Genomic DNA, 22,234 nt, shown 5'->3' with positions numbered 1-22,234 from the left:
ACATTGCTGAAAATCAAAATATGTAGACAAAGCTATGTACAAAAGAAATAGATGAATTTTTATGACACTGTAAGTGTATAAATATGTTGTGTGGGGGACAATAGGGAAATAAAAAGTAAATAAATATATTGTCTCATAACATTAAATTACGAATGATAAATTTAATTTCAAACGACGAAATTTGACCACAGAAGTCGTAGGCTCCGTAGTACGCAAATACTTTGAATAACTTTACAGTTCTATCTTTCGTTTAATATTTCTGTCTCGAAAAAGTTGTCAAATATTAAATGTTTAGTTACTTACATTTCGCCTCACACTCTTTCGTTAAAAAGCGGCGCGTGCTGGAGTTTGGTTTGCGCGCGTATTATTTGAACAGTAAATCCCGCCTACTTTGATTTGAATGTGGTTTTATTAACAAAGTTCGGGAGAAGCACGATCAGATAATCATCCAATTTGGTACAGGTGCATCTCGTTTAGCTAATCATCTTATAGCACGCACGCGTATATATATCCAGTCTTCCTACCTCCTGTCCCACGACAGTTTTTCGGCATAGACCGTCTGTCAGCATTCGGTTCGCTCTGTCAGCATTCGGTTCGCTCTGTCAGCATTCGGTTCGCGCTGTCCGTCATCTTATCACAGGCCCAATCTTCCTTCCGACGAAGATATCTATCCGCCGAACACCAACAAGCGTCATCGCGTCAGCTGCTCTTCTCGCCAAGCCACACGTTGTGGCCAAAAGCTCGTGCAAATCCTTGAGCTCGCCTCACTCGGCAACACGATTTTCTCGCCAGGACCGGGCTCTATTATAATGCTGGATCGCAGCCGTGCTCCAGTTCTCAGCGCAGTAAACCTCTCTCGCTTTTTCAGCCGTGGCGCAGTTCAATGCTGCCTCCACTAGCGGCGAAGACCGTGCGTTGTTGTAGTGGCATGTCGTTCGTGAAAGAATCGTTTTTCGAATGAATCTTCTAGGCGAACGAATCGTTCTCGGTTTACACTCATTCATGAAGAATTTTTCAGAGTTGTCATCCACAATGAGCGAGTTTCATATGAGTCTCAGAGATCGAGAGCTCTCATTCGTGAACGAAAGGACTAAACCGGTATACATGTCGAGTTGATTAAACAGATACATGTCGTTCGTAAACGCAAGGAACTCTTATCAATTTTGTTAAGATGAGAGTAAACCGGGTCAGTTAGCCATTTAGCATGTCAATCTTGCAAAATGTAAAGCGCAGTTATAGGTACTGTGCACATATTATTTACATATTTAGCATACAAAAGATAAATTCCACGTTTAATCCCCGATTTATGAACGTGAATATATAGATCAATATATGAACCGTCTGACCAAACAATTAAAATGCTAATCATGCAAGAAAACCTCGTGATTTGCTCATCTGAACAATTTAAATAGACGTTATATATAGAATGCGCTTATGAAGACGCCAAAATTTGTTAAACGGCGTTATGACTTAACTTTGTCCGATGACGATGCCACTTTTTAACCACGAAGCAAAGGCTTTTTGCAGAGTTGTCATCCACACCGAAATGTCTAAAAACATTACATTTGCTTTACTGTGCATGTTTAAACCTCACTGAGATGATACAGACATAAGTTTCATGCAATTATTCCGGCAGGATCAATTATTTAAGGACATATTTCACCATTTACCGGCATGATTATTCAGAATTTTTCACGCTACTGCCTCGTGTTTGGCTGCAGAACAACAAGTGTGAGTAAATTTTCTATCGTCTTTTTAGGACTGTTATATGAAAAGCATGCAAAGTAAATGTCTTTAGAAACGGCTTGAATTTGAATTACTGCAATTAACGTTACTGCTATAGACATGTCTATTGGTACAATGGTTTATAAAACTAAACATGCTACATTGTTTCAAAGCCTCTATTTTCACAGTCCATACTACAACAGGAAAACAGCATCCCAAATTTATCTGCTCCGGAGGCTGTTTAAAAGGGCCCAAAGGCCAAAACAAGAGGAAAAGATGCTTTTCCAACAGGACTGTATTAATTCAGACAAGGTTTGAGCAATTGTCAAATCAGCCAACAACTACAGCAGCCAAAGCAAGCATGAAGCTACTTTTACTTGCAACACGGGCCTGCACATCTCAGTATTTCCATCCTGTTACTTCTGCTAGCAGTGCAGGCTACACAGGTTCTTCAAGACATCACACACCCCCAGCCCCTTCCCACGACCCACAGCTACAGCAGCTGAAGCAAACGTGAGGCCGCCTCCATTCGTAAACGCGCCCTCAACTCTTCCGCTCCCTCATGCTACTAACCATTTTTCTGTTCAGTGGCCTCCAGCTCCAGATTTGCCAGAAGGCAGAGGGTACCAAGACCTATTATTGGTCAGGCCGATTATTTTATTTATTTATATATCTATCTCGAACCCTCTTCAGCCAACCCCTCTAACGCCAGCTCATCCCCTTTCACTAAAACTCCTAATCTACCATAGCTAACTCTCCTAACATGCCCTATCTATCTGTAATGGTCAATCCTCACTTCAGCCATCCTTCCGCAGGAGCTTTCTCTGTATCTCCCCACCGCCGCAGCATTGACCGCTCCCGCAGGAGCCTTTTCTGTTTTTTTCCTCACTGCCGCAGCAGTCTCCGCTCCTGCAGGAGCCTTTTCTGTTTTTTTCCTCACTGCCGCAGCAGTCTCCGCTCCTGCAGGAGCCTTTTCTGTTTTTTCCTCACTGCCGCAGCAGTCTCCGCTTCCGCAGGAGCCTCTACCTATATTTCACCACTGCCGCAGCAGTGTCTGCTCCCGCAGGAGCCTCTACCTATATTTCACCACTGCCGCAGCAGTGTCTGCTCCCGCAGGAGCCTCTACCTATATTTCACCACTGCCATAGCAGTGTCTGCTCCCGCAGGAGCCCTTTCCATCCTTCCCTACTGCCGCAATTCTCGCTGCCGCAAGAGCCTCAAAAAAAAAAAAAAAAATAAATAAATAAATAAATAAATAAATAAAAATATATATTTTATGTCCATTCTCCAATTCAACCTCATCAGGCTCGCTTTTGTCTAACTCCGGAACGCCCAATCTAAATTCACGATGGACCCTCATTTCATCAACGACTCTGGTATATAAAAAAAAAAAAAAAAAAAAAAAAAAAAAAAAAAAAAATTAATCGAGTAACAAAATGTGTTGTTGCTTAATTATACTGATGTGCGCATGCACAGTAAATCTGATGGGTAGGATAAAATGTCAGGACCCCGGACCTTTATTTAGTCGGGTTGACGTACCTTTTCAGTTCTGTGTATGTGATGTGACGCTAGTTTTACTTAAAGTCAAATGCTCATGAACTGACTGTCAGAGCAGTTCTGGAGATGTTGTTCATGTGTTCAAGTCCTCATTTAGTGAGACAGCAGACGCAGAAATTACCGTGAGAGTAATGCGCGCTTCAGTGTGTGTGTGAAAAAGGAAGTCGCGCTCCTGCTCCATTCATTAACAGAGACACACAGAACATGCAGGATTTACATTTAAACACTGTTCCGTCTTAATATTTAGAGATATTAATTCGTGAATCGGATGTAAGTGCAATTACCTATTTTGATTAATTCATTCAAAAAAAAAAAAAAAAAAAAAAAAAAAAAAAAAAAAAAATTTCATTGCGAAAGAACCCGACGTGAGATTTAGAATAAATTAAAAGAGGCTTCGAAGCAGAGGAATTTGCCTACATCATTTTTGTAATCGAGTTACTCGAGGAATCGTTTCAGCCCTAATCTTAAGCAGCTCAAAAGGGGCCTCTCACATAATCCGATAGATGCCCTCGGTTGTTGTTCATCAGACATTTTAAAAAAAAAAAAAAAAAAAAAAAAAAGTTATATATTCCTCCTTAAATCATGTTGTGTACTTGAATAATAGAAGCCTCTCAGTTATCGTTTCTTCGGCCAAAGTAAGGGCCCTCCAGCCATCGTTACAATCTCCTTGCCTATTTCAGCATCGGACAGGGCTCTCCCTTCCGGTGCAGCTGGGCAGTGGCTCCCTTCGGTCGCAGTGTGAGCCTTTCATCTGTCATTGAGTTGCGCTGCGCGCTCAGCGGCAGATGGGGGTATCCCTCCCGGTGCAGCAGAGCCACAGGCCCCCTTCGGTCGTTGTGACAGCCCTCCATCCGATGCATCAAATTAAGCCGCTTATACAGTCGCAAGGGGGACTCTCCCTTCCGGTGCAGCAGAGCCGCAGCTCCCTTCGGACGCAGCGAGAGTCCCTCCATCAGTCGCGTTTTCTTGCCTACTCCGTATCGGACGGGGCTCCCCTACCGGTGCAGCAGACCCACGGCTCCCTTCGGTCGCAGGGTGAACCCCCCGTCTGAGTTATGTTGCATGCTCAAGGGCGGACCGGGATCTCCCTCCCGGGGGAACACAGCCGCTGGCTCCCTTCGGTCGCAGCAGGAGCCCTCCATCCGATGCATCAAACCGTTCCTCGAATCTTCTTGCCTATTCTGCATCTGATGGGGCTCTCCCTTCCGGTGCAGCAGACCCACGGCTCCCTTCGGTCGCAGGGTGAACCCCCCGTCTGAGTTATGTTGCATGCTCAAGAGTGGATAGGGTTCTCCCTCCCGGGGGAATAGAGCTGCTGGCTCCCTTCGGTCGCAGTGAGAGCCCTCCATCAGACGCATCAAGCCATGCCTCGCTTCGCAAGGGGGACTCGCCTTTCCGGTGCAGCAGAGCCGCAGCTCCCTTCGGACGCAGCAAAAGTCCCTCCAACAGTCGTATTCTAGTTAGCGTCAATCAGGGCTCTCCCCTCCGGGGCAGCACTCCTGCTGCAGAGTTGCGAACCCCCTACGGAGGCTGGGAGAACCCTCAGAGGCAAAAAACCGTGCCTCCATAAACCCGCAATGGGGGACTCCCCCTTCCGGTGCAGCAGAGCCGCAGCTCCCTTCGGATGCAGCGGGAGTCCCTCCAACAGTCGCGTCTCTTTGCCTTCTCAGCATCGGACTAGGGCTCCTCTTCCGGTGCAGCAGACCCACGGCTCCCTTCGGTCGCAGTGTGAACCCCCCATCTGAGTTATGTTGCATGCTCCACGATGGCTAGGGATCTCCCTCCCGATGGGGTACAGCCGCTGGCTCCCTTCGGTTGCATTAGGAGCCCTTCATCCGACGCGCCAAACCGCGGCTCCAATCTCATTGCCTATTTAGCATCTGACGGGGCTCTCCCTTCTGGTGCAGCAGACCCACGGCTCCCTTCGGTCGCAGTGTGAACCCCCCGTCCGAGTTATGTTGCATACTCTATGGCGGCCAGGGATCTCCCTCCCGATGGGATACAGTCGCTGGCTCCCTTCAGTCGCAGTGAAAGCCCTCCATCAGATGCAACAAACCGCGCCTCGTACTCAGCCGCAAGAGGGACTCTCCCTTCCGGTGCAGCAGAGCCGCAGCTCCCTTCGGAGGCAGCAAGAGTCCCTCATTTCTTGATATCTGGCATTGTGCTCCTCCCATAAGCGGCATGGAGGGCTCGCTGGTAAGACGTTGCGAGCCGCAGCTCTCGTCGAACACTGCACGGGCTCTCCAGGTCGCTCTGCATTTTCTTCCCAACACGCATATTTTGGGGGGCAACTAAATTTTATCTCTCTGGCTGCTGTCCTATGGCTTTAAGCTTCTTTTGGGGAGTTATTTAGGTTCGGGCTATGCTCCGGGCCCGGACCCCTCCCCCAGGACAGCACGCCAAAATATGCCTACTATTTGCCTTCAGATTAGATGTAAGGGTGAACTCGTGAAATGTGGTTTTATTAACAAAGTTCGGGAGAAGCACGATCAGATAATCATCCAATTTGGTACAGGTGCATCTCGTTTAGCTAATCATCTTATAGCACGCACGCGTATATATATCCAGTCTTCCTACCTCCTGTCCCACGACAGTTTTTCGGCAACCCTCCTCCACCCCAACTCCTCACTTCTAATCTATTTATCCCAAATTGGGATAGGGGGAGTTATTTAGGTTCGGGCTATGCTCCGGGCCCGGACCCCTCCCCCAGGACAGCACGCCAAAATATGCCTACTATTTGCCTTCAGATTAGATGTAAGGGTGAACTCGTGAATTGGCCGTCGCAATCATTTTGAAATGGATGAGGCAGAGGAAATTAAAATGAACTTGTTAAACTTTAGCTAATTTTTTCATGAACAATATCACTTACTGAAACCTGTTTTGTTTTGAGAGTTTAATGAGGGGTGCGTTTAAAATAATAATAATAATAATTATAATAATAAGGTTCTTCACTTTAGGAAACGCAGTTAATTAATGACCAATATTTAATACTCAGGATTTACCGCTGTAATCATATGGCACATTTGTCGATAGTTTGAGGATTAATCTTTTTGCGGTAAAAAAATAAAACAGTTACAGTCAGCACAGGAAATCCAAAATAAGACAAAATTAGGAAACAACAATCCTTTAAAAGAAATTGGTTTCGCCAAATAAAGTGTTGTGAAATATTCCTATAGAGCTTTACGGAGGCTTAAACAACTAAAAGAAAAGTAAACTGATGATGAACAAAGAAAATTAATAACCATCTTTTTCTAAATGAAGAGCAGAAAAATAAACAGCCACAGAGAAGATGCCAATCTCTCAGAAACAGCAAATCACTGTCTGAAACCATCTAACAGTCTCACAGGAGCTTTAAAAGCTCAAGCACAGCTGATCATGATCATGTGATTAATCAAGCAATCAATCAGACACTTATTAAAACACATTCACAAAATTGCAGATATTCATGTTTGGATTTATTAAAGATGCAAACTATGATGAAACTTCCACTGCTAAATTCTCAAACAATGTTTGTGAATGTGCCAGTGAAAATAACAAAGTAGTAGACGTTTATCAATTACTGCTCCAACACACAATTTGAGGGTTGCATTAAGTTGATTTAAACTCTTATTAAAAGATGAAATATTTGTTTTTGTGCATGTCATGTGAATATAAACTAACATCAAGAGAATCTTAGCCATGCGACTGTGTTGATACATTTTTGAAATATGGATTTATATAATACGGGGTGGATTCAAGAAATCCCTTCATCTCCAAGTTGTTTTGCTTCCAAAGCACCATTAACATATCTGATGATTTAAATCAAATTTAAGGGAATTGTGTTTTAGAGAACCAAGCATGTGTCATGACAAATTTTTTTAGTCCCAAAATAAATGGAAAAACTGAATATTTGTCAGTTAATTTGTTTGTTTTAAAAGCAAATGATTATTTAAATCACAAAAGTGAAACACTAAAAATATGAAATATTGTTTTCTGCATGTCACTTGACTATTAACTGTCAGAGAATCGTGAACATGCAAATGCATTGATAAATTATTTAAATATTACCTTAAAATCTCAGGTTGACTTAAAACAAATCTCAAAGTGGTTTGACAAAATTGTTTATTATGAATACATCAGTAGACAACGTTTTTGGCGGCTTACATAAAGTTTGCAGCAATGTGATAAGATTTTAAAAAATGATGACAAACATGACTGTTATTCCAAGCATCTTTATTTCAATTTCTTTAAAAAAGTACAAACTGCTTCATCCCAAATAGTTGGATTTTTGAAACGTCTTTAGTCCAAAATGCAAAGTGTTTAATATTTCGGATACAGCACTCTGTGAGTTTGCCCATCTGCTTTATTTCTGTCCAGCCACTTCCCGCAGACGAAGATGGTGGTCACCCAGTTGGCGGTGTTGGTGACCTCCACACACTCCAGGTACCATCCGGACGAAGTGCCTTTGTCGTCGTGCTCCACTCTGATCCTCAAGAGTTCGCCCAGATCCAGCATCTCCAACAGGAAGCGGTCTGTCCGTCCTCTCTCGAACAGGTTCCTGTACTTCCCCTTCAGCGCTCGTTTCCCAGAGTCTCCATTGACGCCGTAGAGCGTAATGAAGACGTTGGCGTCGGTGGCGGCATCCTTCACGTCTCCGGTGATGACGATGATCTCGTATTTGACGGGAACCAGACTGCGCACTTTGCTGGCGAAGCTCTCCACGGTTTTGGTGCACTCGAACGTCATGAACTCGTCTTTCTTGGCCGCCAGTGGAATCCGAGCGTCGCATGTGAAGTAGAATCTGCGAGAGAGAGAATGAGGCTCGAGCTGCTCACCACAGGTTTTCAGAAAAGGATGCATGATATTAGATTTTGCCGATATTTTTAAAACCGATAATAGTACCGATTACCATTTGTTTTGAAACCACACCAAATCTCTCCTGTGTGGAAATTATAATTATAAACGGAAATGTTCGCTTCAAGAATAACCACACTGCTGTTGTAATATTTTCACTATCACAACCTGAGCTATCCATCTTATCGGCAAGGCATATCGGCATAATTTGTACATTCTGAACCTTTATCGGCCGATTCCGATAGCATTCTGATAATATCATTCATCCCTAATTTCATATGTTTGTGAAGTTAACTGACTTGTTTCTCAGCTCTTTCTCCGTGATCACCACCTCCTGCACGTGCCAGAAAGACTCGGTTTTCACCTTCTTCTCCTTCGTTATATGGCCCAAACAAATACCAACGATCTCGCCCACATTTTTAGAGGAAAACTCAAATGAATCCGTAGCACCTCTGAAACAGAGTCAGATTATGATGTGTGATTAGCCATCAGTTAAGTCTCTATTTTGGTTTTTCTTTCATTATTGGATATTTGGACAGGTCTAAATGATAATCTGAATTATTTATATATTATATTGATGCACTTTTTATTAATATTTTGAATGGTTTTATTTTTATTCTCTTCATAAATTTTTTGTCATTTTTATTTGATATTTTTATTAGTAGTAGTATTTAAAATTCACTTTCACATGTTGTTTTGACATTTAAGTTTTTTAGACGCTCCGCGCTCCTGTCTATATAATTCATAAAGTGCATTTTTTTTTAATGCACAGAAAATCGGATGACACTTCTAAACAGAGTGTGTTTTCTGTGAAGATAACAGGTTTGTACTAATATTGGAGTGTTTATTTGCAAAAGCTAGCACTGGTATTGCCAGGAGTGTGAGCTCTTCAAGCTCCGCCCTCTTCCCCAGAGCACCAGCTCATTTGCATTTAAAGGGGAAGGCACGAAGATCATGCGTTTTGGCTCATACCCTAAAAGTGGCAATTTTAACAAGCTATAAAAAATTATCTGTAAGGTATTTTGAGTTAAAATATCACATAGACACTCTGGGGACATCAGAGACTTATTTTACATCATGTGAAAAGGGGCGTAATAGGTCCCCTTTAAAATTATTTTGATTTTATTTATTAATACGTCTATGTATTTTTTTTTTAGCTATTTACTACATATATAGTTAATTTGTTATTTTAGAACATCAACCTAACCTAAATGAAAATTAAAAACAAAAACAAAGTTTACGTTTTTAAATATTCGAAAATGTTTATATTTTGCATTTTCTTTTTCAATCTCGTAAACGTTTTAATAATTTTTTGCTTTTGTAAATGTTTTTGTTTTTTATTTTTAGCAGTTATTTTTATATTTTATGTTTTAAAATATGTAAACTTTTCAATGTTAGTTAATGTTTTAGGAGTATTTGTGATTATTAGCTATTTGTATTATTAGTATTAATACGTCTATATACTTTTTAGCTTTTTACTGTATATTTCAGTTTTAGTTATTTTAGTGCATCAATTTAACCTAAATGAATATTCAAAACAAAAGTTTAAGTTTTTAAATATTTGAATATTTTTATATTTTCCATTTTCTTTTTCAATTTAAACGACATTTTAGTATTTTTTCCTTTTTTTGTAGTTATTTTTATATTTCATATTTAAAAAATATGTAACTATTAGTTAACGTTTTAGGATTATATGTGCTGTGCTTGGTATATTGCGTTGATCGATATGTAAATGAGATGTTGCGTGTGTGTTCTTTATCTTGCATGGTTCTTGTTTTGTTTTTAATTTAACATTTATTTTAAATGTCAAAAATGTATTTATTTATTGTTAATGGTTAGTTGTATGTAACATAGGCTAAAACTACATTACATGTAACCGGGACATTGTACATACCGTAGAAACTTCTTCTTCTTTGAGTTTTCCATCATAAACTCCTTTGAACGTCCTTTTTTCCCCTCCAGAATGATCCAGGCATTCTCCTTCGTCTCGGCATCTTCAGAGTTGGCTGTTGTGATCTCAATTTCATATTCTTAAAAAAGACGTTACAAGGAAAATTTGAATGCACCAAACAAATCCACTGCTCAGGGGTTACACATGTAGGAAACACTCTTCTCTTACTGGTCTTGTCACTGAGATCCAGAATATCGTTATTGGCACATGCCAGTTCCCTCATGATCTGCCCATCGTCCTCGCTCTTGGCCAGCCATCGGTCGCAGGGAAAACGAAAGGTTTGATCCAACAGATCGTCCTTTACATCGACATACTCCAGATGCCATCCAGGAGCCGGACCTGATCACCGTGAAGTACAGTTTAGACACACTATTGTCAAAACGGACTATTTTTCTCTGTTTCAGCAATATCATTTCATAGTTCTATATTCAATTTACGTATGATATGCTTAAAACAATAATCATATAAAATTATTTAATCCAATTGCACTGAAAAAAACAAAAATCTATTCATTGAATTTATAATTTTTTTTAAGGTAAGTGGTTGCAATCCATTTATTTTGGCTACAATAAACAAATGTAGTTGACTAACTTTCAACATTAAAAAAGTGGCTGAAATAAGTAGTTTGAAACCACATATTAAAATAAATGTAGTAGTATTTTTAGAGTAAATGCATTCATGTCATCTCTGAACTGCATCAGTCAGTGGTTTACAGGTAATAATGCTGTAAATAATGTTCAGTTTCTTGCACAGACTGATCACTTCGCTTCATAAGACCTCAATATATCATCAGGAGCCATGGATTTTTTATGCTTTTTTAAAATTCTCAAGGACGGGTTGCAGCTGACTTGCATTTTCTGCATCACCAAGGAGCACGGTTTCATCTTCTTTACTGTTCAACTGAAGAACAAAACTCATCTTTATCTTGGATGGACAAAGGGTGAGTGAATTAACAGCAAATTTGCATTTTTGGGTGAACTGTCCCTTTAAGAGGGTTTAGGACTATTTACTGTTTCAGTTTTTATCCTGTCTTCACTGAATAGTGTCATGCTTTCTGGTGCACACACACACACACACACACACACACACACAAACACACAATCACTCACACACACGCACACTCACACACTCTCTCACACACACACACACACACACACACACACACACACACACACACACACACACACACACACACACACACACACACACACACACACACACTCTCTCTCGCACACACACACTCTCACACACACACAGTGTTTCTCACCCTTGTTGTCGTGCCACACTCGGACCTTGGACAGCTCGCCCAGACTCAGAATATCCCCGAAACGGAAAACGTCCACCTGATTGCGTTCGAATTTGTTCCTGTTGCTGCTCTCTCTCAGTGCCAGCGTTCCCGAGTCGCCGTTTTCCCCGAACACGATCAGAAACACATTGGCGTCTGTTCCGGCGGCTGCAGAACGACATCATCAATAGAAGAGCAGCATGATGCTCATTATAACACACAATCACAAATCACATTTCTTTAAAATCTCAAATCTTCCTCCTGACAGCCACGAGATCGAACGAAGAGCACATAGAGTATTTGATTTCATTTCTCAGATTGATCTCCTGAGACTCCTGTAACTTCACAGAAGAAGATGTGTTTCTGCAAAGTCTGTAATCAATATGAACCAGTGTTCATTTACTACCTCTGAAATACTATTATAGTTTTACTCTATATATTCCATTTTCATTTTAAAGTTATAAAATGTTTTATTCGTTTTAAATATTTTTATATAGTTTTTTAAATTACATTTTCCTGCAGTTTTAGTTATTTTAGCAAGTTAATTTACAAGATGCGTTACATGAAAAAAATCATAAACATTAGCACAATAATAAAACAAGGGAATTAAAAACATTTAAAATAAACTAAAATTGATTTCAAATTAATTGAAATAGTTTAGAATAAAATTTTTTTATTTTATTTTAATGTATACATATTCTATGCTTTAAAGGTTTTTTATATTTTGTCTTTATTTTTTTTTAATGCCATTTTTGTTTTTTTTTACATTTTGTATTAGTTTTTATTTTTATATTTTCCATTTCCATTTTAGTTACAGTAATTCTGATTTGTTTTTGTCATTTTATTATTAGGTTGCTCTTAAAATAAATCCACATAGTTTATATTAATTTTATGTAATTTTTACTGATTTTAATACATAAAGTTAAACTAAATGAAATGTTTCTTTAGGAATTAACTGAAATGTTTTTTTTATAGTATCTAAGTATTGAAAACTGCTGTTTTTTTGTGGCAAAAAAAAAAAGATGTTTCTTAATGTTTTTGTCTTGTGTTCTAGTATAATATAGATATTAAGGCTTGTTTTATGTAAAGAAAATCATCAAAATTGTGTTTGTTTTTCCTTTAAATGAGAAAAAATATCTGCCAGTGGAGCATAAAAAATAATCTTGTTTAGCCTTTGAATTAAGATTATTTTTCAGAATTTTCTTTTTCAGAAAACAGGACATTATATATGTTTTGCAGTGAAACTGGTTGCACGTACCGGTGAGGTCACTGGTTTTAACCTGGATGCTGTACGTGGTTTTCTCCACCATCTCCTCGTCGTCCACGACTGCAGGAAGTTCACACACCTTGGTCCTCTTGGGTCCTTTGGTCTTGGAGAGCCACTCCTCGTAGGTGAAAACATACACCTCCTCCGAGCTCAGGTTTCTCATGATTATCTGCGTCATGTGACAGGAACACATCATGATTATAGTCATGAGTTTCATTCATTATGTTGAGATTAACCTGATTAAAAGACTCACAGATTTGAGTCCGAACAGGAAGTGAGCTGCTCGAGTTTCATTAGAAGCTGGGATCACAGACTGACCTTGTCGAGGAACCAATCAGGACGACTTCCTGTCGCGTCGATCCGAACGCGGAGCTTCTTTAGCGGCGCGATGTCATCGATCTCCAGGTTAAACGTGTCTTCCTGTCCTCTTTCAAACCTACCACAAACCAGAGTTATTAGCTGCAAATAAATATTAACTGAAAAAAAAAAAAAAACTAATTCAGCTAGTTCAACTTAACTTGATGCAATAATATCACTTAAGCTAAAATAAAAATTTATACAAATTATATTTAAATATATATAAAAAACACTAATAAAAATGACAAATACACATAACAGAATTACTAAAACTTAAATTAACATTGGAAATACATTTATAAAATTATTTAAACAAAACATTAAAGACAAAATGACAAAACATAAACCATAAAATATATAATTACTTGAAATAAAAAAAGAGAATTGTTTTAGTGAGTTGACAATGTAACATTTCTCGCTTTTATTTAGTTTAACTTGATGCACCAAAATAACTAAAACTCATAAAAATGGCAAAAAATAACAAAATTACTAAAACTTATTAATGAAAATGGAAAATACTAAAATAAAAACTAATTTAAAATATACAAATCAAACTATAAAAATTGAATTACTTAAAATAAAATAAACATTCAAATGTAATCTACTTTTGTTATAAGAACATTTCTCATTTTTGTTGAAATATAACATTAATAAAACTATATAGACATTTTGAAAAATAAAAAAAAATATATATTTATAAACATGACAAAAACACATCAGAATTGCTATGAATTTACCTCTAAAATTCAACCTGAAAATACGAATATAAATAGCAATTCAAAAGATTAAAAAAAGAAACTTATTCAGTAAAAAACTGTTACTAAAAATAAACATTACCTGAAATAAAATCATAACAACTTAAACTTATTTTATTTCAGTCGACATTCCACAATGTCATTTCTACTTTCCCTTGATGTACTAAATATAACTAAAACTAAATTAAACAAAAACCAGATTGATATTTTATTTTATTTTAAATAACACAAATCTAAATAAAACAGATTTGATTTGAAGGATGTGGGTTGTGTTAAACGCGCACCTGTCCTCGTGTTTGGCGAGGAGCATCTCCTCCATGCTCCCATTGGCTCCAAACACAGTGATGAAGATGTTGGTGTCCGTTCCTGCGTTCTGAGTGTCCCCGGTGACCACGGTCACTTCATAAACCACCTGAACAACAGCAGAGTCAACACCAGCCCTGTTCTCCTCACACAGAGATGCAGACTGACCACAGAGAGCGTCTGGACCTTCCTGATGATGCTGATGGTGGTGGCGTCCAGTATGTTGAAGACTCGGGCCGTCAGACCGTCTCCTCTGTCTTTGGCCAGCCAGCACTTGCACAGGAAGTTGTACTGAATGCCTTTGGTGGGAACGGCCACGGACAGCGCGTCCACCAGCCAGCAGCTCTCGGGAGTCGCTCCGTTATGACCCAACTGAGAACAGAAGATCAGACCGGAGCCAGAACTCACTGAGAATCATGATGACTGATCATGAACACTTCCTGACGCTCTTCTGAGGAATTACTGCATTACTGAATTACTGTGTGTGTGTGTGTGTGTGTGACCCTGAAGTACACAAAACCACTCATTAAAGGTCAATTTTCTTTGAAAATAATGTAATAATCATCTGAAAGCTGAATAAATCATCTCTCCATTGATGTCTGGTTTGTTTGGAGGACAATATTTGATTTTCGGTTTTCACTTTTATTATGTGTCTATGTAGTTTTTATTAATTTGTATGTGTCATTTATTTATTAGTTTTATTTTGTTTTTGTTCTTTTACCCTTTTTTTTTTTTTTTTTTTGCATTTGATAACTTTAATAATCCTGGAATGTTTTTATTAATTATTATTACTTATATTTGTATTTCAAAAATTCAGTTGATGTTCATTTTACTAAATTAACAGATTTTTTTTCCCATTTAACTATAATAAACTTCAAAAGTGACAGTAAAGACATTTCTTATGTTCCAAATGATTTCATTTAAAATAAAAGCTGTTCTTCTGAACTTTCTGTTCATCTGTGAATCCTGAAAAATTAAATGCATCACAGTTTCCACAAAAATATCACACAGCACGACCAGATAATAATAACCAGAAATGTTTCTTGAGCAGTAAATCATCATATTATTCTGATTTCTGAAAATCATGTGACACTGGAGACTGGAGGAATGATGCTGAAAATACAGCGGAGCATCACAGAAATAAATTACACTTTAACACAGATTCACACAGAAAACAGATGATTTAAATACTAATAATATTTCCTAATTTTACAGTAGTTTTGATCAAACGAATGCAGCCCTGGTGAGCAGAAGAGACTGAACAGCAGTGTAAATGTACACGAGTCTCACCTCGACTCTCTTGATCTCACCCACGTCTAGTCCGTAACACATGAAGTGCTCCATTCCTCCCGCAGCGAAGCACGTCTTCCCATCAGTGAGATCCAGCCAGAGTCGCTCCGTTTCTAAATCGTTGGGCCCCATGATGATGACGTAAACCCGGCTGCTGGTGCTGGCGTCACGATCGTCTCCGGTGGACACTGTGAAGTGGTACGGGATCACTGCCAACACACAGATTCTGAGCATTAAACCACCGTTTCTGTCTGTCGGAGACTTCAGAATGAATCACTGGAAGAAAGCATCATCTTACTCGGACCCTCCTCCATAATAACAGCCTTTTTCTTCTTCTTCTTCTTGTTCATGTTGCTGTCCAGACCTGCTTTAGAGTTCTGCATGTTCTTCTTTGCGTTCTGAGGGTTCCTCTCACCCTCGTATCCCTAAACACGACAGATGCGCGTTAACTTTTAATGAAGTTTCTATTAGGGCTAATTAAACATTTTAATCTAATTAATTATGTGAAGTACCAATTACTTCACCGCAAATCAATTTGGGCTGGGAAACGACCCAAAAAATGATAATTTTAAGTTATTATTGTGTTAAATAAGAAAACATTGAATAGATATTACAGAAATTCTGATTTCCAAATAAATATTTTGATTCAAAATTTAATATTGATTTTTGTTTAATGATGTTCTAAAAACTAGTAGTGGGTCTAAATGTCTTAATGTGTTTTAAAAACATTAATTAATTAATTCGTTTAACCGTTTGTATCAAACAGCTGATTCATTCAGAAATAAAAAAAATGCTTTACAGATGTCTTTACAAATGAATCACTGAATCTTTGGCTCACTTGATTCGTTCAAAAGGCAGATTCATTCAGAAATGAAGCTAAACACTTGTCTTTACGAACAAATCACTGAATCTTTGACTCACTTGATTCATTCAAAAGGCAGATTCATTCACAAATGAAGCGAGAGACTGTCTTTACGAATGAATCACTGAATCTTTGGTTCACTCGATTTGTTCAAAAGTCAGATTCATTCAGAAATGAAGCGAGAGACTGTCTTTACGAATGAATCACTGAATCTTTGGTTCACTCGATTTGTTCAAAAGTCAGATTCATTCAGAAATGAAGCGAGAGACTGTCTTTACGAATGAATCACTGAATCTTTGGCTCACTCGATTAATTCACAATGCAGATTCATTCAGAAATTAAGCGGGAGACTGTCTTTACAAATGAATCACTGAATCTTTGACCCACTGGATTTGTTCAAAAGTCAGATTCATTCAGAAATACTATTGCAATAGCCTTCTATACGGACTTCCTACCAATCAACTACAAAAACTGCAATACATCCAAAACTCAGCTGCCCGCCTCCTAACCCACACCCGGTCAAGAGAACACATCACCCCCGTTCTCCGTCAGCTCCATTGGCTACCTGTTCACTATCGCATTCAATATAAGCTCCTTCTCCTCACCTATAAGTCCCTCCATAACCTGGCCCCACTCTACCTCACTGAGCTCCTGGAACAGCACCAACCCACCCGCCATCTCCGTTCAGCTGGCACAAACCGCCTTGCTCCGATCGTCCGCACTAACCGACGGACTTTGGGGGATCGAGCCTTCGCTATCACTGCCCCCACCCTCTGGAACTCACTCCCTACATCCATCAGAAACTCGGACTCACTGCCAAACTTCAAATCAGTACTCAAAACCCACCTGTTCAAACTAGCTTTTCCCTAAACCCTTGTTGTTTTGTTTTGTTTTGTTTTGTTTGTTTCCCCATGTGAAGCGTCTTTGAGTGTCCTAAAAAGCGCTATACAAGTTTGATGTATTATTATTATTATTATTATAAATAAAGCGAGAGACTGTCTTTACGAATGAATCACTGAATCTTTGGCTCACTCGATTAATTCACAATGCAGATTCATTCAGAAATTAAGCGGGAGACTGTCTTTACGAACGAATCACTGAATCTTTGGCTCACTTGATTCATTCAAAAAGCAGATGCATTTTAAAATTTTATTTATTCCAATATTGACTGACAAGTTCAATCGACAGCCCTAGTTTATATCGAGTGAGATGTCCATTACCTTGACAAAGAAGGTCCTCTGGATGCGCTTGTCCTCTTTCTTAGTGGAGAGCCAGCGCTCACACAGAAACATGTAAACCTCTTCTGTCTCCACATCCACCACCTCCACCTGATCCAGATACCAGTCAGCTCCAGCCAGAGAGTTATCATGACGGATTCGGATCTTATAGACCTGGCCCAGATCCACGGCTTCAATGCTGAACTTGTCGACCTGCACACAAACAGCTGCTGTGAATCCTGAAATGCTGAAACGTTGCTGCTTTAAAGAAAATCATCTTTAAAGTTGTTCAAGTGAAGTTCTTATCAATGAATATTACTAATCAAACATGAAGTTTTGATATATTTACGATAGGACGTTTACTAAATATCTTCATGGAACATGATCTTTACTTAATATCCTAATGATTTTTGTCATAAAAGAGAAACGTATAATTTTGACTCATACAATGTATTGTTGTCTATTTCTACAAATATACTCCAGCGACTTTAAGGCATCTGATATAGTTCTTGAATGATAATATCTATCTAATAGCTATAGAACTTCATTTCATTTTCATAGGAGTTGATGTAATGTGACAGAACCAAAAATTAGAACAAAAACAATAAGAAGAATTTAAATTAAATTAAAATATAAAAAATAAAATGCATGAGAAAAATAAAAATTTTAAATATTAAAACAAAAAATTAAACTTTTTTTATATAAATATTACTAAAAAGTATAATAGATACTAATAGATACTCAATGAAACTAAAATAACACTGATTATTATTTATTATTAGTCATCAAATCTAGAAAAAAGCTGATTTTCAGTGGTTCTCAACCAAGGGCTGTTAAGATGACATGAAATTATTTAAAATAAGACAAAACCATATTAAAATTTTATTTTACTTCACCCTCTTAACAAAATGTATTTAATTATTATTATTATTATATATATATAAAAAAAGGACTTCTGGATATTTGATATTTGAAATGTGAGATTTCTTGACCTACAAGAAAATTGATTTAACTTCATGGGTATTTTTATAATGAATATGCATTCTTCAAGTTATTCCAAGCTCTAAATCATAAAATAAGAAGATAAATAATATCATTACAAATGTCCAGTGAATCATGTAAATTCCTTGGTTTATAAGAGCAGTATTCCTGAAGAACGTTATTGTGAATTATATTGGACGTTGGAGTTCTAGATGGTTCTACATCATCCTCTATAGCTGCCATATCTGCTCTGGCAAGGAAATGTCCTTCGAGAAGGATCTAACAGTAACGAGGAGTATCTGTGACTCACAGCTCCTCTCTCAAACTTGTTGCCGTTGCTCTCAGATTTGCTGAGCTTGCGTTCTCCGGTGTCTCCCAGATCTCCGTAGATGATCAGGAACACGTTGGCATCGGTTCCGGCTCCATGCATGTCCCCCGTCCTCACAGACACCTTATACGTGTGAGCTGCAGAAACATACACACGTGTGTTAGAGATCGGCAGAGATCCACAACAAGTCCAAACGAGCGTGTGTCTCCTGCTCACATGGGTTCATTTGAGCCAGTGATGTTACTGTTCACTTAAACTATTCTTCACTATTCATTTCTACAGCGCTTTATACAATACTGACTTTTTTCAAAGCACGGTCACAGTAAAAAACAGAAAAAAAGTGTTTGTGAAACCAATTCATTTCAGCAGTAAAATAGCTGTACAGAAGACATAAGTTCTCATCTATTAGTGTTAGAGCATTAACTTGATAATGTACTGGTTTATTAAATTATTTGAATGAATGAACATTAAAAATAAGATTTTGTTTTTGATTGCTTCTGTTTCTAAGTCGCTTTGGATAAAAGCATCTGCTAAATGACTAAACGTAAGATGAATAATGTAAATTTAAAAATGCTGGAAATTGGAAATGTTGCATGAAATAAGTAGTAAAGTACTAAAGTACTTAGAATAATATTAAATTAATTAAAAATTTAGAACACTAAAATTAATATTAAAATTCTGAAGTGCTAAAATTAAAATAACTGACAACTAAACATGAAATAAAAATTAAAGCAAAATAATAATGGAAAAACAGATACAAATAAAAATGACAAAAGCACATGAAAAAAAAAATCACTAAAACTGAAAATATAAAAATAAAATCTCATTGAATAATATAGAATAATACAGAATAATACTAATACTGCCAATTTTTGAGTTCTTCTTAAAGTGATATTTTGGGGGCGGGGCTTTGTTATGGGGGAGGGGCTTATGGAGGGGCGTGGCTTGGTGTGGAAAAAAAGCAGAAGTGTATAAAGTATATATTGATTGTCAAAGTATTTGGTATATTTACAGAATTTCTTGGGAGATTTACATTTAATTTTCACAAACATTTTACAGAAATAGGATTAACATCCATACTGACACCACCACCAGTCAAATATCTGGAGTTGTGATGGATATAAATAAAATCTTTTTAATATGGGATGTCGTTGATTTGACATTCTGTTCTTAGAAAACAATAATTATATATATATATATATATATATATATATATTGTATATGGAATCTCTGATTGTTCACAGTTCAACAGAAGTCATTCCTATAGCATCATGGGGCACAGGGAAAAGCCGGATGTTTATTGTTCTCTATAAACGTATGGAGTGAATTCCTAACGCTGTACTCACTCTCCAGAGCATCCTCCACCTCGATCTCGCTGTGTTTGAGCGTCCCGTCTCTCAGCAGCTTCTCCGTGATGATCTCTGACGGCACCAGCTCTCTCACCGTCTCTCCGTCATCCTCAGACTTGGCCAGCCAGCGTTCACACGGAAAGATGGTCGTCTCCGAACCCTGGAGAACAGTCGCATCACTTTCACATGTTTCGGTGATCCATAGCTTCTCAAGACTCTCGTTTCCAAACAGACCACACTCAGCATAAATGGTTCATACAGCAGTATTTTCAGATTTATATCTGGTACATAGTTATGGAAGACATAATCTGACAATGTTAAATAAATCAATTTAATAAAAAAAAAGATTTCTACAACTTCATTATAGAACACTAAACATAAAAAAAATGAAATAATTTAATTTTACTTTTCGCTCTAACAATGCATTGTCCCTGACTGATCGAAAAACATTTAGACATACACTTTGTTTATAGTTTTCTATAATGAAATTGTTTTTTTAAATTTTATAATTAAATTGATTTATTTAAAAATTTGTGGAAAATGCCTTTCTTTAATGCATACTCTGTGGAGACCAAAACAGCATAAAAGGGGTCCTATATGGCAATTTTAAGGATTTCTCATGTGCAGATAAAAGTCCTTAAGTTTTTATTTTTTACAAAGGTCTGAATGCTATGTAATAAAGTGCTAAGAATATCACAAGAAATCAAAAACACTAATTTTTGCATGACGAAAAACTGCACCTTGGATTTATTCAGTCGTGTTTGACAATCACTAAATAGCTGCAATGAAAACACTTCATGTATGATATGTTTATATATTCGTTAAATTCTTAATTTTCTATTATAAAAACTAAATAAGGGGCAAAAGTCTGGAAATACAAATATTTTTCTATACACTGCTTTCCTTTCTCAAAGCTGAATAAATAGCTTTGCACTGATGTGTGGTTTTGTTCGGAGGACAATATTTGGCTGAGATACAACTATTTAAACAAATCTGGAATCTGAGAGAGCAAAAAATATTACAAATATTGAGAAAAACACCTTTAAAGTTGTTCTTAGCAATGCATATTACGAATCAAAAATTACGTTTAAATTTTACAGTAAGAAATTTACAAAATATCTTCATGGAACATTATATTTACTTTATATCCTAATGATTTTTGGCAATCATTTTGTAAGACCCTGACAATGTGTTTTTGGCTATTTCTACAAATACACCCAAGCGACTCATTTTCCGATCGCTGTTACCTTTCCTTTCCTCAAAAGTCTTCTGATTTCCACTCTGTCCAGATGCCAGCCGGGGTTCGTCCCTTGGTTATCGTGTCCGATGCGGATCTTCTCTATGACATCCCCTATGTCTTCCAGCTTCACAGAGAGAAAAGAAAGCTCAGCGTTCACTGGCGACTATATAAAGATGAGCGACTGATGCTCACCTCCACAATGAACATGTCTTCTGCTGATCTCTCGAAGTACATGCGGCGTTCTCTCTTGTTCACACACAGGTACTTCTGCTGCGTACACAGACCCTTCTGACCGTACAGAACGATGAAAACATCTGCATCCGTCCCCGCGGCGAACACGTCACTCGTGAAGGTGCTGATCTCGTAGGGAACGACTGCAGGAGAAGACACCAACGATGAAGAATGAAGCACTCGAACACAAACCTGTCTGCCTGATTCATATTCATATAAAGCTAAGTGAGAGACATTTACAGAAAATTAAAACTATTTAAAAAAAGGTGTCCTTGTTAGACATTGCATGTAATTTATGTTGTAATGACAATAAATTATGAAAAATTTAATCAGAGTAACCAACATTTCCATTACTTGAAATAAAATAAATTATTAAAAAAAACAAGTTTATTTAAGCTAGATGCCAAGGAAACCTTTCTAATTCTCATTTAGTTTAACTTGATGTATTAATATAAATAAAACCAAAATAATTCGCTAAATATATTAAGATATAAAACAGAACTATAGAAGCATACTAAAAAATAAGAATAAAAATGACTTAAATACACAAGAACAAAAATTTGAATGCAATAACTAAAATAAATACTAAACACTGTTATAATACACTGCAAATTAAAAACGATTTATATTATTTAATTGAATGTTTAGAACAAGAAAAAAATATCTGCTATTGGTGTGATAAAAATTATTGATTTATCTTTGA

At 37.6% G+C, this 22,234-nt stretch overlaps 1 protein-coding gene across 1 annotated transcript in view; it reads right to left on the bottom strand.

Moving 5' to 3' along the window:
* Window positions 1-7,548: 7,548 nt before the first annotated feature.
* loxhd1b (lipoxygenase homology PLAT domains 1b) overlaps window positions 7,549-22,234 on the bottom strand; it is a 36,639-nt gene continuing 21,953 nt past the window's right edge. The window contains exons 27-42 of the mRNA XM_026268896.1: window positions 21,493-21,674; window positions 21,308-21,424; window positions 20,058-20,220; window positions 18,694-18,848; window positions 17,406-17,615; window positions 15,622-15,748; window positions 15,324-15,532; window positions 14,220-14,405; window positions 14,015-14,142; window positions 12,937-13,054; window positions 12,610-12,787; window positions 11,334-11,519; window positions 10,235-10,405; window positions 10,010-10,145; window positions 8,415-8,567; window positions 7,549-8,062 (exon numbers count right to left, since the gene is read on the bottom strand). Of these exons, the coding sequence (XP_026124681.1) occupies window positions 7,582-8,062; window positions 8,415-8,567; window positions 10,010-10,145; window positions 10,235-10,405; window positions 11,334-11,519; window positions 12,610-12,787; window positions 12,937-13,054; window positions 14,015-14,142; window positions 14,220-14,405; window positions 15,324-15,532; window positions 15,622-15,748; window positions 17,406-17,615; window positions 18,694-18,848; window positions 20,058-20,220; window positions 21,308-21,424; window positions 21,493-21,674 (2,900 nt within the window). The 3' untranslated portion in view covers window positions 7,549-7,581. The remainder of the gene's footprint in view (window positions 8,063-8,414; window positions 8,568-10,009; window positions 10,146-10,234; window positions 10,406-11,333; window positions 11,520-12,609; window positions 12,788-12,936; window positions 13,055-14,014; window positions 14,143-14,219; window positions 14,406-15,323; window positions 15,533-15,621; window positions 15,749-17,405; window positions 17,616-18,693; window positions 18,849-20,057; window positions 20,221-21,307; window positions 21,425-21,492; window positions 21,675-22,234) is intronic.

Source organism: Carassius auratus, chromosome 8 (genome assembly GCF_003368295.1).
Source record: "Carassius auratus strain Wakin chromosome 8, ASM336829v1, whole genome shotgun sequence".
Lineage (NCBI taxonomy): Eukaryota > Metazoa > Chordata > Actinopteri > Cypriniformes > Cyprinidae > Carassius > Carassius auratus.
The sequence above is the reverse complement of the archived record's forward strand: the minus strand, read 5'-3'. Positions and strand labels throughout refer to the sequence as shown.